The following is a 17124-nucleotide window of genomic DNA, read 5'->3' as shown; positions in this document are numbered from 1 at the left end:
GGGTACTCAGTATTCCCTGGAAATTCAACAATCTTTTATTTTCCTCTTTTTGGAATTTGGGGTCAATTTCTAGATAATTCCTTTTTGAACAAAATGAAATTTGAAGAAAGGAGGGGCAGGAATTTTAGAATCTCACTCTGGACATGCTCAGAAGCAGAGAAAATCTTCCCAAGCCTTCCTATCTTCCTGCTTGAACACCATCCCGAGGCATATAACACAAAGCAACTGTAAGGGCTAAAGTTACAAAAAGGTGTCTTGATTTCTGTTTGAAAAGAAATGAAAGAGATATCCTGCTCTTAAAAGAGAAAAATAAGAATAAGAGGAATCAATGGCTATATCTAAAAAGTGGAAAAAAATCCCACCCCATTACAATGCTAATTCCAAACTCACAAGAATATTGTTTGCAATATTGGCATCTAGAATGTATTCAGGCTCATTAGTACCATGGAGAATATTACATGGCAACGAATGATACTAGATCCAACCATTTTCCGAGTAGCTCCTACAGCCTAAAGATTCTTCTTCCACATTGATCCAAAAGGAAAGGTGGGGTATAAATGTGGTCAGTAAAATGGTTGGATGGGGTAGAATCCACCATCTCACTCATCTATGTTGACTCAAATTAGCATTGTACTTTGGCTACTCACTGGCTATGTATATTAATAACATTTTTGTTGTCAAGACAGACAAAAATAATAAACTCACTCACATTCGTAAATTGGATCATGTGTTTGTAGAAAACTCCCTGAAACCTAAAACTTTTGCCATTGCTTTTTTGACTTCCTTGTTTCTTATACTGTAAATCACTGGATTCAATAGGGGTGGAACCAAAGAATAGATTACACCAAATATCAAATCCAGCTGTGATGGAGTCTGAGAAGCAGGCTTTAGGTAGGCAAAGCATGCAGAGAATAAAAATGTGAAGGAGACAATAAGGTGGGGAATGCAAGTGGAGAAAGCCTTTTGCCTCCCCTTTGCAGAAGGCATTCTTAACACAGTGATGAAAATTTGCACGTAAGTTACAAGGATATAGATAAAACAGCTTAGGCCAATGACAACTCCAATCCCAATACTACTCATTTCAACTATATTTGAGCCAAAGCAAGACAATTTTATTAGCTGTGGGATATCACAAAAGAACTGATTGACGATAGTAGAGCAGAAATGGGTTGCAAAAGTCCCACAGGTGTGCATCCCAGCATAGAGAAAACAAGCAACCCATATACCAGCAATCATTTCAATGCAGGCCTGCCTATTTATTACCATCTCATAATGTAATGGATTGCAAATGGCCACATACCGGTCATATGCCATGACTGTGAGGAGACCAAAATCAGACGTTGCAAAGAAGAAAAAGAAAAAGACCTGAGCAACGCACCCTGAGTAAGAAATGTGTCTGATATTCAGGAGGGAATTGATCATGGATTTGGGGACAATGACTGAAACTTGACCAATGTCCTGCATGGCCAAGTTCATCAGCAAGAAGTACATGGGGGTGTGCAGGTGGCGGTCTAAGGCAACTGAAAACATGATGAGTAGATTCGCTGTCACAACTGCCAAGTAAATCATCAGAAAAGCCATGAAGTGTAGAAACTGCAGTTCCCGAACATCTGAGAATTCCAGGAGTAGAAAATCAGACAGAGAGGTTGCATTGAGCAGTTTTCCCTGAGAAGAAGGAAACAGAAAGAGAACAGTATTTTAACTGCTGAAATTGAATTGACTGATAATGCCCATATTGCCAACCCTGTCATCTCGTCACTGTCCCCATGCCACCCAACGAAAACGCAGAAGTGCAGTGAAAATTGGCACTTGCATCCCATACATACTATTCAGTAAACATTTTCAGACCTCTGGCACCTATATCCCACTTTTTTCTGTGCACATGTGAATACTACATGCGCATGGGAAAAGAAACTTTTTATGAGTCATGTGTAACAACAAAGAGCTTTGCACAAGTAAAATCTGTTTACCTTCCCCAGCATCTATTTAAAGTAAGTGTGAAAAAGACTGAGATCATTTATTGAGTATGTAGAGAAAAAAAAATAAGGGCACCTCTCTTATGTAAAAGATGTCAGTGTCCATCAATGAAAAATTTGGCATGAAGTTGCTTCAGGTAGAAATCATGATGAACATAAACAAACACTACACAAATATGGAAAATCTTCATAACAGCAGTTAAATTAAGAGAGAAGGGGTGCTAAACTGTAGACTTTCCACATGGAATGGCTTACCAATTTACAGTACAATCCTAAGCACAGCTGACTTAGGGTGCATTCCCAAGAACACTTTCCTGAGAGTAAGCCCTAATGTATAGACATGAGTAGGATTCTTTGAAGAACTGCTCAGGATTGTCCTGCTAGTCAATGGACTTGTAGCAAATGTCTTACACAGATTCTGGCACTTGCCTGAAACTCTGGCACCAGAAAGAGATTGAGTGGGTTGGCAGAAGCCATGCCACTTACTTAATATGAAGAGGTCCTGAGTAAAACCTAAAATTATCAATATATCAAATAACTTACCATTATTCTATTTGCATTTTTTCCATCTCCGTATGTAAGCTTTTCTCTAACCCTTCTGAAGTTTGTTTCTTACCATCATCCTTGTTATTTAAGTACTTTTCCACCCTTTTCTTTTTGAGATAAGTCTCTATATTTTTTATTTTCTCTACTGGCCTGAATATCTGTTGTCTATAGGCAGCAGTTAATTTATATGTTTTACTTATCTGGAGACTTACTCCCCAGAGTCCTTATGCTAACTTAATTAGCAGAGACGATCCCGGCGTAAGATATGAGAATGATAAAGCACTCCTGAAAACTTTGTCTTCCTTATCACTGTTTATATTTGGTTTTTAATAGAAGTTTAACTTTTTCATATGAAATTTACGGACAAGTCCTGTGACTTGCTGTACAGGGAATTATATTACATGAATCTTCCCATTTTTTTTTAAAAAAAAGATTGAGTGGTCTGGCACTTCAGAGTGTCCGTGGGCAACATGTGCATCATATAGTATTTTGTGACTGTGAGGTGCATCCTTACTCTCAGAATTGTACCTCTAGTCCAGAATACAGTCTAAACTGAGCTATGACCTAAGGATGAACCCAAAATTTTCATTCTAGTAATGGTGCAGCCTCCTTCTGGTATATGGACTCTTCCATTGGTGGAAGTAATGTTCTACTGGTACAAAGTTCCTTCTGACAGAGGAAGTCTCCACCATTACTAGAACTGAAACTTTGGGTTCAGCCTTACGTGTTTCAAGTTCATTCCTGACTATGATCTGGACTACAGGTATCCTACTTAGAGTGAAGGTGTATCTAACTACATCAGAATCATAACATACAATGTAATGTGGGTGCTGCACGTAGACACCATGGAGTGCCAGTGTAACCTGTTTTGTTCAAGAGCAATATCAAATAAATACATTTATCTAATCTGAGAACTGGGAGAGTTCATGTCTATGACAGTGTGATCCCACCTTGTGACACTTGCATTTATAAAAGATTACAATGAACAAACTTGAGGAAAAAACATCTTATTTGGAACAATACAATAATAAAGCATATATAACAACAATCATGTAACAAAACAGGCCTGTTTTACTCAAGCGGACCCAGGTCTCAGTCTTTCTGACTTCTGTATGGTGGTCAGTCCCTTGAATTGCAGCAACTTGTAGCTGTGCTCTACGTTGAGATGCCTTCTGTTCTTCACAGGAGTCCTATAACATTAATACAGAGTTCATAGAAAGGAGAGTTTCTGAGGAGAGAGTGCTTCTCCCTGCAGCTTCAGGCCCTCCAGTCTCTCAGGGAAAATTATACATATAATATCCATTTCAAATAGTCCCAACAATAATCAAATTACAAACTAACAGCCAATTAATGTAAACACAATCTTCCCTTCCAATAATATGTATAAGAAATTCTCATACCTATAACATTAATACAGAGTTCATAGAAAGGAGTGTTTCTGAGGGGAGAGTGCTTCTCTCTGCAGCTTCAGGCCCTCCAGCCTTTTTTTCCTTATAAGGAATACCCCAACTATCTATCTCCCTCTAGTGGGCAAGGGTTATACCAGGTCACTGGAGGAATGCTTCCCTTCAGTGGAATTGGGCCTTTGAATCCTCCAAGGCTTGTGTTTTTTGTACACAGTCATGTGGCACTTCTAGAATTTGATCAACTAGCAATATCTGGATGATGCAGAATCTAGGTGATGGTGAAGAAAAGATCTCCCAATATCCCCTCCCCAGAATTCTCCCTTTCTAACTCACACATACAGCTTTTCAGTGGAAATTATTGCACATTGGACATATTTATTGCAAAAAATTGAAGTTGAGCTCCTGAAGTCATGATCATTAGACTTCGGTGAGAATAGCAATTGAAAAAAAATGAAAAAAATAATTTGTTCCAATTGCCAACCCCATAGCTTGTGTGTGAGCAATATATAATCGTAATTAGAATACTGATTGAGCAGTTCCCCTTCCTGTTGAAAGAACGGCAGGAACTCTGGATTAAGATTTAGCAAGACCAATCACCCATTTTTGTGAACTGTAGCCCAAATTAGATTTATAGCAAATGTTATGCTCTGTCATTCTCTCCAATGTTCTCTTCTCCTTCATTGCTTCTTCCCATGAACATGGTGAAATATGGATGCCAAGTCCATATTTCTGTGAGGCAGTGGGAATTTCGCAACATCACACACTTTCACCTGCCAGTGCCTTAGGCACCAGTGGGAGGAAATGGGGGAGATGGAGCGCAGTGGCATCATGCTGGTCCACTGGCATCACTTCCAGCAAAAACTAGATATGAAGTAGTGGACTGATTAGTGCATCTAATGTTGCCACATACAGTTTTTATTGGAAGTGACATTAGTATGCTGGTGAATAAATAGTAAATAGATCATAAATATAGCTGAAGATAAAAAATAGGTTGGTGGGAAGGAGAGAAAGAAAGGTGAGGGTATGGGAGTTGCCAGGAGGAGGGTTAGATGAAATAGTGTGAGGAAAGGAATAAAGGAATAAATGAAGTATCTTCGCAGGTTCCCCATCGTTCAACTGGGCCCAGCTATTAGCAGTCAGATCTGCCCTCATGATATTAAAAAGGCTTATGAGTATGGAAATATAATTCCCTCTCTGTATTTAGTTAATATCTCGAAACACGTACTTAAAGTAGACATGGGCACGAATGGAAAAAAAATGAAAAAGCTGTTCGTTGTTTGTTGCCATCCATGAACAACAAACAGTAACAAACATGAGCCTGTTCACAAACATGTTCATTGTTCGTTGTTCATGGCCCCTTAAAGATCCCTTTAAACTATCGGCTGGCAGGTGGCAGGGGGAATTCCTACCTGCCTGCTAGCTGATAGTTTAAAGGGCCCTTTCCTGCCAGGAGCGAGGGGCAGGGCACTTTAAACACCCCACAAACTGACTTTCCCAATGTTCAGTACCCACCAAATTTGCAAGGGACATAGTCCTCACTGTCCTCTGAAGACCTCCCCCAAGTTTCAGAGAGATTGCACCCCGGGAAAGGCATGATCCATGGGTTCTTCTCTTTGTTGTCATTTTCTCCTCACAGTGGCAAAAATGGGACTCTCTGCCGGAAGTACTTTGAAGGGTTAAAGCCAGAAGGAAAGCCAGAAGGAGTTCAGACAGTCCCTGCTGTTGCCAAGGGAATTGATTGAAAGGCCCCAGACTGTCTGGCTTGATGAATGGCTGATGAAGGAAAGAAACGAGGCTTGCAACGACCACTTGTTTGTTTAGAATGGAGCTTCATGAATGGCTTGTGCATGAAGCAACGGCTCCAAGACTCACCTGGGGGACTGGACTGCGGGCATTGTGGGGGAGGTGACTGGGGAGATGGCATGGTGGCCGCCATGTTGTGGAGGGGCGGAGAAAGACCAGGGGCCAGGGGTCACGGCCAGGTTCATCTGGTGCAGCCCCAGGCCTGGGAAGCTGGCCCCCGCCCTTCAACACTTGGCCCATGGCGACATGGAAGCAAGACGTGCTGGGGCCAAGTAGAAGGGCAGCCAGGCCGAAGCGAAGCATGCAGGTCCCGGTGGCAGCACCTCGGCAGCAAAGGAGGAAAGCTGGTCTTTGGACGAGAGCAGACCTGTGGAGGATGAGTGGTGCTGTGCAGGCACACAGCAGCAGTGGCTTTTGCTCCCCCAAGCCCCTGCTGGCTATGGTGCTTGGGCTGTGAGGCAATAGTCATTATCGTCCTCTGTCTGTTATTGTAAGTATGTTCCTACTGGGTTGCTTCCATGTCATTTTATGTGTTATGTTAAATTGCTTATGTTTTGTTTTAACATAGTTTTGGTTCCATATTGGATTTCTGCTTGTATTCAAATTTCTCCAACCTATACCTTTTTGTATTGTTTATTAAATGCCCCAGCTGCTGATTGTATTGAATTACACTGTGTAATCCATCTTGCATCTCAGTGAGAAAGATGGGCTATAGATAGGTGGATGGATGGATGGATGGATGGATGGATGGATGGATGGATGGATGGATGGATGGATGGTTGGGGGTAGTCTGCACATTCCCCACTTGTTGCCATCTCCATAAATTCAGAGTCTAAAATTATCTAAAATTATCCAGTAGATAGCAGAAGACCAATGCAACAATTGGAAGTTCCTACAACAGAAAGAGTTAACTTGTCTCTTTAAGCTTGTTGTACATATATGGATAAGTCTCCAGAAAGACAAGCCATGTATAAGTTCAGTATTTTGCCATGTTGACACCTACTTTATGCCAGGGAGGGATGTTTCATTGCCTCAAAAGCAAAAAAGTATAGCTGACTAAGCTACATGGATGAGAGCAAGATACCCCTCGTTAGATAGTGACATAGAAGTAAGTGCATCTGGTCCTGCAAAAATTGTATACATCAAAACCATAAACCTAAAAACAGTAGCACTGAAAAATCAAAATCTTTACTTAGAAGTCAGTTTCAGCTTCTGTAGTGCAATTATTTAGTGGCTGGGGGACATCCATGACTGGGGAACCCACATTGCTGCCATACTTTAGACTTTTTTCTAAAAACCTTACATTATCCCAAAACAGACTGAAAGCAGGAAACTCAGATAAATAGAAAAGTTTGAGTAGATCCCAGGCTATCCCCTTGTGACCGACTTTGCTGACATAAATAAAAGAAGAAAGAAAGAAGAGATTTATATGTAGTACACAAAAATTTCCCTAGCCATGCAGGGTTTGATGTAGTCTGGTATTATGTTTAAATGTCTCTTAATCCATGCTTTGCCCCTATATGAGCAGTTCAGATACTGAAGCAATCCATATGGCGGGCAGAAGCAATACTAGCTGTGAACAGAGCACATGCCGTGGATCAGCTCATGGCCTTAAATCCTTGAAGTGGACAACAAAGAAAACTTGCTGTCTTGAAAAGGGCCACCTTTTTTGCTCAGCCTCACCAACTCCCCCTGCTCAATACAGTCTCCACCCCACTTAGCTTTTATCCTTGCGGGCCCCATGAGCCCCAGCATCGCCTTTTGAGATGGCCAAAGGGAAATCTTCATCCATTTTGGAGAAACTGGATGGATCTCACTCACTAATATGCAACATAGGTCAGAAAAGTCATTCATTCCAACAATATTTTTTGTTCATTTTCATCATAGCGAGTGTAATTTGGACTGTAAAACTCATTAACATTTTTAAAAAGCCAGAAAGAATCTTGATTTTCCACCCAATAAGAGCAAAAGTAGAGCCTGCTGGAACACAGCAGTGATCCATCTAGTTCAACTTATGGTTTGACACAGCAGCCTGTAAGGTGCCTTGGAAGACCAACCAGGGCATAATGTTGTGAACCTGCCTGAGCCAGACTCAGGAACAGATTCCTCAGATGATGACCAGAAGGAACCCATTCTGAGGGATGACCAGGTAGGCAGAGCAACACAACACCACTGGACCCCCTTCAGACCCAGAGCTTCTTCCAGAATCAGAGCTCCTGAATCCCAAGGCCTCAGTTGCAAGCCTACCCATGAAGGCTTAGCTCCAGGCAATGCTGCCAACATGCCAGAATCCAGGGGAACCAGTCCCTGACTTGTATGGCCACATCCATGACTACCAAGCCCCCAAGTTCTCCCCCCACCTAGTGAGAGCAACAGAGACAGCTGGCCTATGTTTTCCAGCTGCTGAGCCAGGTCACTGCCCCTGAGTACATGTAGTGTTTTGCAGGATCAGGACTCATTCAAGCCCTGGCAAGTGAAAGTGCAGGAAGATGTGGGGCCTCTTGTTCTCCAGGATACTTAAGCCCTGGGATAAATGGAGCGCCTTGCTTGTTCAACCAGTTCACAAGGACAAAACTTTGAGTGCTAGAATTGGCTCCAGACCCTATACAGTGAACATCTGCAGGGTAAACCCTGGCTTGTGAGGAGACTCACAGATCCTGAAGCCTGATGTCAAGACACAGAGCCCAAGACTTTCCATGGATGCTGTATCATGGCAGTGATAGTCAGAGGTCTGTTGCCTATGTTTATAGAGGCTTCCTTTACTCACCATGGCAAATAGCCATTGATGGACTTCTCCTCCATGCATCTGTCTAATCCCCTTTTTAAGCCATCTGTGCTTGTGGCCGCCACTATGTCCACTGGCAGTGAATTCCAGAGTTCCATTATTTGCTGAGTAAAAAAGTCTAAGATAATGGCCATTTCCACACTATTCACCTTCATCCAGAACGGGGCACAATGTCACGAAAAAAACGCAGAAGATAGCGTCTTCTCGTGCAAGTTTTGCGTGATGTCACGCAAAACTCGTGTGAGAAGATATTATCTTCCGTGGATTTTTTGCAACATTGCGCCCTATTCCAGATGAAGGTGAGTACTGTGGAAATTGCCAGTGTCTGCTATAATGATAAAGTCTTAGCTCTATTATTTTTAATTAAACTGCCCTTCCAGCCCTTTTCCCAAGAAGGCAGGGGTTGATTGTCCATTAAGACCATGGGGAAAAGTCATGGAGGGCAGCTCCATGTGAGATGATGCTCTCCCCGCCTCACTTGGTCAGGCATCTCAAGAGGCAAGGCTAGTGTCATTTTGTGCACAACAGCCCTGTGTAGTTGCCTGCAACCGCTGCCATCAGCCAATTTTCCTTCTGTGGAGGGAGTGGCAGGGGAGATGGCATAACCGTTTTTCCCCAGGGCCATTTCCCCTTTCTGGTTTGCTCCTGCAAGGAGGTCAAGGCCGCCTTCCTCATTCTTCCATTTTATCCTCACAACAATTCTCTGAAGTGAGTTCTGCTGAGAGACAGTGTGTGTTCATGGTCAACCAGTGAATTTCAGTGCTTGAATCCCAGGTCTCCCCAGCTCTCATCTGGCACTCTGACCACTGACACTGCTTTCCTGTGTAGTAACTTTTTCCTGCATCAACGCTCACTCACTGGTACTAATTACAACTTTAGGTTCGTTAGTAAACTATAAGTAAATCTTCAGAACTCCAAAGAACCTAGTCATGCAGAACTCTTGAGAACCAAAAGTCCCCGAAGCTCTACAGAGACATTAATAAAGTTCTTACTGCCAGCATGGACAGAGATTACATCTGCAATTTCTGGGTGGATAAAAGAAATTAATATTTTATAGTTTTTGCCATTGTGATTGCAAATTCATGCAAAATTTCATTGCAGACTGAATGAAAGCGCTGGAAGGAAAAAGTAAGTTATTAATTCAGCTATTCCATAAGAAGTTTCCTTTTCAGTGTTCCACCCGTTGATTCATTTATTGTGTCTCTTCCTGCTCCCCTCCAGTGGTGTGATGTAGTGATGTAATGCATGTGTACATTACTAATCATACTTACCGAATAATTATTCATACAAATCAGTGGGGCTTCCAAGTAAATAGGAGTTATGGCTGTAATCCTTAAAAAAAAAAATCACCCCCCACTTTCCCAGGAGTAAGCCCTGCTGAATTAAATAAGACTTAGTTTTAGACTTATTTAGGATTGCTGTCTAAATTGGGCTGTGACTCAGGTAGTTTCTGGATCTAACTGTAAGCCTTGAACTTAAGTAGAGGTTTTTTGGTAAATTTTCTGTCTGTTGCTCATCGTACTTTTTTTATGCTGCAGGGTGAAAGCAAAACAGACTGTTTCTACCAGCTTGTAAAGATAACTAAGGTAACCATCATTCTCCGGCCGTGAAAGCCTTCGACAATACATCATAACTAAGGTAACGTATTAAACAAGCTGAACATTCAGAACGGCTTAAAAATGAAATATAATTCTTCCCTATTTTCCACTTATTTTCCAATGTTCTTGTTCACCATTTGTTTTCTCAGTCAACGAGAAAAAAGGAGCATAGTATACATTTGAAAGCTTTTGTTTTTCAGAGTTGAGGATCAAGTTGTAGCAATTTATATAAGGTGGACTGAGAAAGAAGATGCAGATTAAAGTCATAGTGATTATAAGTTCTCAGCAAAAAATATCTGTTGTCAGCCAAATCTCCATTCATTGCTTGATTGGTCTGATCCTCACTAAGTCAAGCCCATCTAGAAAAATCATAGTTTAGTACATGGAGATTGACGTCTGTAATGTTGATTTCATGACTCGTGTTAAGGTAAATATTTTAAAAATATATTTTAAAGATGACAGGTTGCTTTTTTTTTGAGGTAATGTTCTGAATCTCCATCAGTTAACTGTAAATCACATCTTTTCATCCTGTTTCGACCCATCAAAATGGCCATGAAGAAAATAGACTAGAAACTGGTTAGTGCTTGTCTCATTTCAAGGAAGCACCGTTCATGAGCATTTGGCAGTCTTTATTTATGTCTCTTTATTATTACAGCACTTAGCCAGTACGTTAACCATAAAATTGTTTATTTATGTCATTTCTGTAGCATGCTATGACTTGATTCCAGACAACTTTTTCACTTGGATCAAAATCCTGTCTTTATTACAGTCCTTTTGTACATGCAGGTCCAACAAACCACAACATAGCCTGTTTGTGTGCTCAAAGGAGCCTCAAAAGTGGTTGAATGAAACATCTGAGGAAACAAGAATTTTTGGAATGCTAGTAATGTTTTTCAGGAGCTTATTAAGTGGATTGAATGAATTGTTTAATGGCTTTAAATAATGCTATTGTTAGGAATGCTTATGAAATTTACCACTGCTGAATTTTTCCTCATTTAGATTTCATATTCCATAAACTATTTATGATTCCTACTGTCAAAATTCAGGCTCCAATATTGCTGTATTTTGAGAATGCTTGCATTTTTTAAAAAATATATTGTTGAGGAAGGTTTTTTTTAGTATTGTACATGAGTATCGTTGCAGATTTTTTTTAGAGAAACATATGGAGCTCTCTTTGAAGGACTTCTTAAAAAATTATTTTTATGTTGCACTGCTATGCTGTTGTGTTTGTATAGAAAAGTATTTTTCCATGGAAGGCAATTATTTCATTTTAAAGTATATTGATAAATCTCAAAGGGATGCATTTGTTTCTTGTGTATAATTTGTGGTCAACTTTCCAAAAATTCTTGACATTCATCAACCAGAGCAGAACTGAATGTTGTAGGAAAGACATAGCTTATCTTATATTTATGTTATATAGATATAATTAAAGGGGCATGGCAGGATTATAGCACAGAATATGTTATATCTTCAGTATTTTTCTCTTTATTTCAGGCATGTATATCTTTTTTCCTAAGTTTAGGTGGACAGCTGCGTTGATCTGCAGCGGAACAGCAGGATTTGAGTTCAGTGGCACCTTAGAGACCAAGAAGATTTCCAGAGTGTAAGCTTTCAAGAGTTAGAGCTCCCACCTAAAAAAGTGACTCTCGAAACCTTACACTCTGAAAATCTTGTTGGTCTTTAAAGTGCCACTGTACTCAAATCTTGCTGGGCTTTTTTTTTACAAAGTGTTTTATTTCTAAATAATAATTCACTTCTGAAAAAGTTAATGAGACAAAACTCATGTATGATACAGGTTAAGCTGCAATGCATGGACTGATGGTGATTCTTAGCCCAGGATCTAACTGGAGGAAATAGATCAATTATGGAATTTAAGACTGAACTTGGGGTGGAACTTGCTTTTCCACCCAATTCTACCCAATGCTCCTCCTTAATACAGCTCCATCCCACACAGCTTTCATCCATGCACAATCCCCAACATAGCTTGGGAGTAGGGGAATCAAAAGAGACCCCCCTTCTCTGTAGATCTGGTTGGATCCACCCTGCATGACTGAGATACACAGAAAGCAAAAGTGGTGGCAGGAGAACTTTCCCTCAACAAGATAGTTCAGGAAGAATCAGCAACTCTAAGAAATTCCCATTTGCAGCAACTTTTAAAGGTATAAAAGGCTTTCAAAGTCTGTACCCCTTTAGATAGAGGGGGATTGGACTAAATGACCCTGGAGATCCCTTCTAACCCTGTAATTCTATGTTTCTAAGTATATCAGTGTGTTATTTGCATAGATGAGCCTTATGGATGTACTTGTGTAGCACCAGCAATCAGTGGCATTTGAAACTGTTTTTCCCTATAAGCAAGTTCTCATGGCTGCAAATATATTTTATAGAACAAATAAGATTGCAGGACAAAAAGATATCATTTGTTTAGACATGAGTAAAGGCAAAATCAACTATTCTGCAAGCTAATTATTCCTCTACATTTAAAATTCTTTAAAATAATACTGGAAAATATTCAGAAGCTTGATATCAGCAGTAATTAAGCCTGGACTTCTATTAATGTATAAATAAGTCCTGAGCATATGCCTATGTCTGTGTATTTGGGGGAAATAAACTAATGGAGGAAGCTCTCCCTGCCATGGTAGGTATCGTAGATTGACAGCACTTGGACCTCTATCTTGCTTGAAACAGTACAGAAATTCAAGAGGCTAGCAGAGGAACCTTATTGAGATGTGCACCTTTTGTGTACCTGCAAAGGTCTAAATTGTCTGAAGGCATATTAGGAAAAAAAAGAGCCCCTTGGGCAGTGCTTTTCTACCTCATGTATGCCTAAGAGTAACTGAATTTTCTCCATCTCATTAACATCACAATATTAAATGTAGGCTAATAAACTGAAGTTTAATTTTAATAAGATGGAAATACTATTGGTGAGTGGAAGGCCCAACTCAGGATTTAAGGTTCCTCTGTTCTGGATGGGATTGCTCTTCTCTTGAAAGAACAGATCTATAGCTTGAGGGTGCTCCTGGACACAGGCCTACAGCTGGAAAAGCAGGAGTTATCTGGGATTAGGAGTGCTTTTTACAGCTTTCTTCCGAAAACAGAAAATATCTGTATGTGGTTGTTTTGGATTTTCTGGGCTGTATTGCCGTGGTCTTGGCATTGTAGTTCCTGACGTTTCGCCAGCAGCTGTGACTGGCATCTTCAGAGGTGTAGCACCGAAAGTCAGGGATCTCTCAGTGTCAAACTGTGGAGGAGATGTTCTTCTCCACAGGACATCTCCTCCACAGTTTGACACTGAGAGATCCCTGTCTTTCGGTGCTACACCTCTGAAGATGCCAATCACAGCTGCTGGCGAAACGTCAGGAACTACAATGCCAAGACCACGGCAATACAACCCAGAAAATCCAGAACAACCATCCTTCTCCGGCTGTGAAAGCCTTTGACAATATATCTGTATGTGGTGCATACATCTAAATAATATTACTGCAATGCACTCTATGTGGGACTGCCCTTGAGATATGTTTGGAAACTTCAACTGATACAGGATGTTGCAGCCAGGGAGTTGACTGGAGTGGATAGTAGAGAGCATATCACTCCAGTCTTGGCTAGAGATGGGCACGAACCAGAAAAAATCCGAACCATGTGGTTTGTGGTTTATCAAATTTCACGACCATGAACTTTCACAAACCTGCCCCCCGGTTCGTGAACCAGTTTGTTTGGTTTGTGAAAACGTCACATCCAGGTCAGAAAATCATCACTTCTGAGCCAGCAGAAGGTCACTTCTGGGCCAGCACAAGGTCTGCAGGAAGTCCATCCCCTGTTGCTTAGGAAACTGATTGATTGGCACCAGCTGTCTGCAGTGACGAACCAAAAAATGAACCAAATGAACCAGCCTAAAAGTTCGTGGCAGTTTGTCAGAAATGGGATCTGACAAACCATGGTTTATGCTTAATTTTGGTTCATATTTCAGTTCATGCCCATCTCTAGTCTTGGCCCTCTATATTGCCTTCCAATTTCTTTCCAAACCCAATTGAAGGTGATGGTATTGACCTTTAAAACCCTATATGAATTGGGACCAGCATGCCTGAAGTACCGCTTACTTGTGTAAGAAGCTACCTGACTGTTAAGGTAATCTTCTAAGGCCTACTTTGAGAGCCCCTACCTCCTGAGATTTAGGCAAGTGTCAGCCTAAAAGAGTGCAATTTTGGTCATGGCACCCAAACTCTCTGGTAAAGACAACAAAAAAGGAGAGTAAAAAAACAGCAATCCTGCAAACTAAGTGTAACTTAGAAGGTTGGCACAACAGAAATAAATACATATCAAATAGTTGAAATAACTAATATAAATAGTTGAAATAACTACTATACATTTAAAACATAATATGTTTTTATAAAGTTTTATTTTAGCTATTAGCTTCCTTATTGGACTTCTTTGGGCAGAAAAATGGTATACAGATTTTGTAAATAAATAAATACATTTATAGCTGTAGCGCTCCAGCCTAACTCTTTTATGAAGTAGGTAATAACATCTTTGAATGAATGTAACATTTTTTTTCTTTTTCCTTCTAAAAGGCTTTCTGCAATTTCAGAGGAAGGGGGAAATGTCTAACCAAACGTCCACCACTGAATTTTTACTCTTGGAGTTCTCAGATGTGCGAGAATTGCAGATTGTTCACTTCGTTGTGTTCCTGGCTGTGTACTTGGCTACAGTTACAGGAAATCTTCTTATCATCTCTGTAGTAGCTTTTGATCAACATCTTCACACCCCCATGTACTTCTTTTTGATGAACTTAGCCATGACAGACATTGGCTCCATTTCTGTCACCATACCCAAATCCATGGTCAATTCCCTCATGAATACCAGATTGATTTCCTATTCTGGGTGTGCCGCTCAAGTTTATTTTTTTCTGCTCTTTGCGGCATCAGACTACACTCTTCTCACAGTAATGGCCCATGACCGCTATGTGGCTATCTGCAACCCACTACGCTATGAGACGATTATGAATAAAGGAGCATGTATTCAAATGGCAGCCAGTGCGTGGCTTAGTAGCCTTTTCTATGCTGTACTGCACACTGGTACCACCTTCACCATGACTTTCTGCTCCAATAATGTGGATCAGTTTTTCTGTGAGGTCCCACAGTTAGTAAAGATCTCTTGCTCGGATTTATACCTAGTTGAAAACACACTTCTTGCATTAAGCGTTACAGTAGCATTTGGCTGCTTTATATTTGTAGTCATAACTTATGTGCAGATCTTCAGTACGGTGCTCAGAATCCCCTCATCACAGGGAAGGCAAAAGGCCTTCTCCACTTGCCTTCCCCATCTCATTGTTTTCTCCATGTTCTTATTTGGTGGAATGCTTGTCTACCTCAGACCTATACCTCACCCCTCTTCACAAACCAACCTGGCATTTGCCGTCATATATTCTGTAGTCCCACCCATGATGAATCCTGTGATCTACAGCATGAGAAACAAGGACATTAAGCTTGCCATGTGTAAACTTTTACACTTGAAGTAGTTTTGAAAGAAAGTATTTTTCTGGATTTGTTCTGTAAACACATAATCAGTATGATTTAGTAGCAACAAAGCCTGTTGTGGGGGAAAATACAACAGGCTCTAGAAAGGGCAGGGCAGACAGGACAGGCATTGCCACCTCCACTATGCCCTGATCTGGTCAAGGGAAGGGCAGGATGGCTGGGACTGACATTGGCCCCTCCACCTCACCCCAATCTGGGTGGGGTGGGGGAGGGCAAGGCAGCTGAGGAAGGACTGGGAGGTGGGTCTGTTCATCCTGCTTCCTCCTTCCCCCAATTGGGCTGCAGAGGAATGGGCAGGCTCTTCCCTTCATTGGCCAATCCCAGGCCTGATTTTGGGCTGCTGTGGAGCCCAGGAGTGCTGTGGGGGGGAGTGGTGGAAATGGCCCTACAGCCACCTGAATCAGCCCCAATTTGGGCCGAATTTGGCAGCTGTGGAGCACGGGGGCACTGCCTGGAGGGGGGGGGGCAGAAAGGTCCCTGGAGTGCTCCTATACGTCACAGTGGGTCAAATTGGGCTTGCTTCGGGCTGAAATCATCCTACTGCACCATCAGGGGGCACACCCAGGGAGCTCTATTCCCCCTCTTAGAGGACAGAGACCAGGTCTACTTGCCCTGCCAATCTAGGACATTTAAAACTGGGCCCCATGGACTTGGAGGCCATGGCAAGTAGACCTGAGCCCTGAAGTTTCAGAAACCAGGTCTACTGACCTTGCAAAGCCATGGCAAATAGACCTGGGCTCCTCCAGTCCAGAGTACAGTTCTATTTATATTGCAAAGCCATGGCAAGTAGACCTGGACTCTTCCAGTCCAGAGTCCAGGTCTACTTATGTTGCAAAGCCATGGCTAGTAGACCTGGGCTCTGCAGGTCTTGCAGGCAAGCCAAGGTGCCCTCCCCTGAACTGCATCTCACCTGCAGCAGATCCAGGTTCAGCAATGGAAAGCTGTGGGGGAAAGAGGCAAGCCATGCTGCCCCCATGGGCCCCCACCCCCTGCAGCAGATCCAGGCTTGGGGGGTGGAAAGGTGGGGGGGGGAAAGCAGGCAAGCAAAGGTGCCCCTGCTACCTCCCCCCTTGGCAGAGTCATGCTTTGGAGGGAAGGCTGGGGAGGTAGACCCCAGGCCAGCTGGGCATTCCTCTTGCTGACTCCATCCCAATTGGGGACCCCAGCCCAATTGGGGCTGGGGAGGGCAGAGCCAACCTGTGGGCCCTTCGGAGGCTGCAGAGGCTCACCCTGACTGCACCTGTGCTGTGATAAACTAGAGAGTCATCTGGATTACACTTACTCAATTATGTAGTAACAGTGATTTTAATAAGGAGTAGAACTTAAGAAAGTCTTGTTGGACTAGAACAGTGGCACATGTATTCCAGAATCCTGTTTCACAGAAAGGCCAACCAGTTGCCCTGGAGGGCCAAGAAACAGGGCATAGACGCCAAGGAGGCCTTTCTCTATCATGCTTCCTAAGCACTGAGTTTTAAAGGT

General features: G+C 42.0%; 2 protein-coding genes across 2 annotated transcripts; one reads left to right on the top strand and one right to left on the bottom strand.

Annotated features, from left to right (window-relative positions):
* Positions 1-723: 723 nt before the first annotated feature.
* LOC129339372 (olfactory receptor 14I1-like) lies at positions 724-1689 on the bottom strand (the record flags this gene model as incomplete). Its single annotated transcript, XM_054993956.1, has 1 exon — positions 724-1689. A coding segment is annotated over one exon (966 nt), but the record flags the coding sequence as incomplete, so codon positions are not given.
* A 13001-nt stretch (positions 1690-14690) lies between these two features.
* LOC129338650 (olfactory receptor 14I1-like) lies at positions 14691-15626 on the top strand. The gene has a single exon (XM_054993042.1). It carries the CDS (start codon positions 14709-14711, stop codon positions 15624-15626), a length of 918 nt encoding a protein of 305 aa, XP_054849017.1. The 5' UTR covers positions 14691-14708.
* Positions 15627-17124: the final 1498 nt, after the last annotated feature.

Source organism: Eublepharis macularius, chromosome 12, assembly GCF_028583425.1.
Source record: "Eublepharis macularius isolate TG4126 chromosome 12, MPM_Emac_v1.0, whole genome shotgun sequence".
Lineage (NCBI taxonomy): Eukaryota > Metazoa > Chordata > Lepidosauria > Squamata > Eublepharidae > Eublepharis > Eublepharis macularius.
Note: the sequence above shows the minus strand (reverse complement) of the source record. Positions and strands in the feature narration are given on the sequence as shown.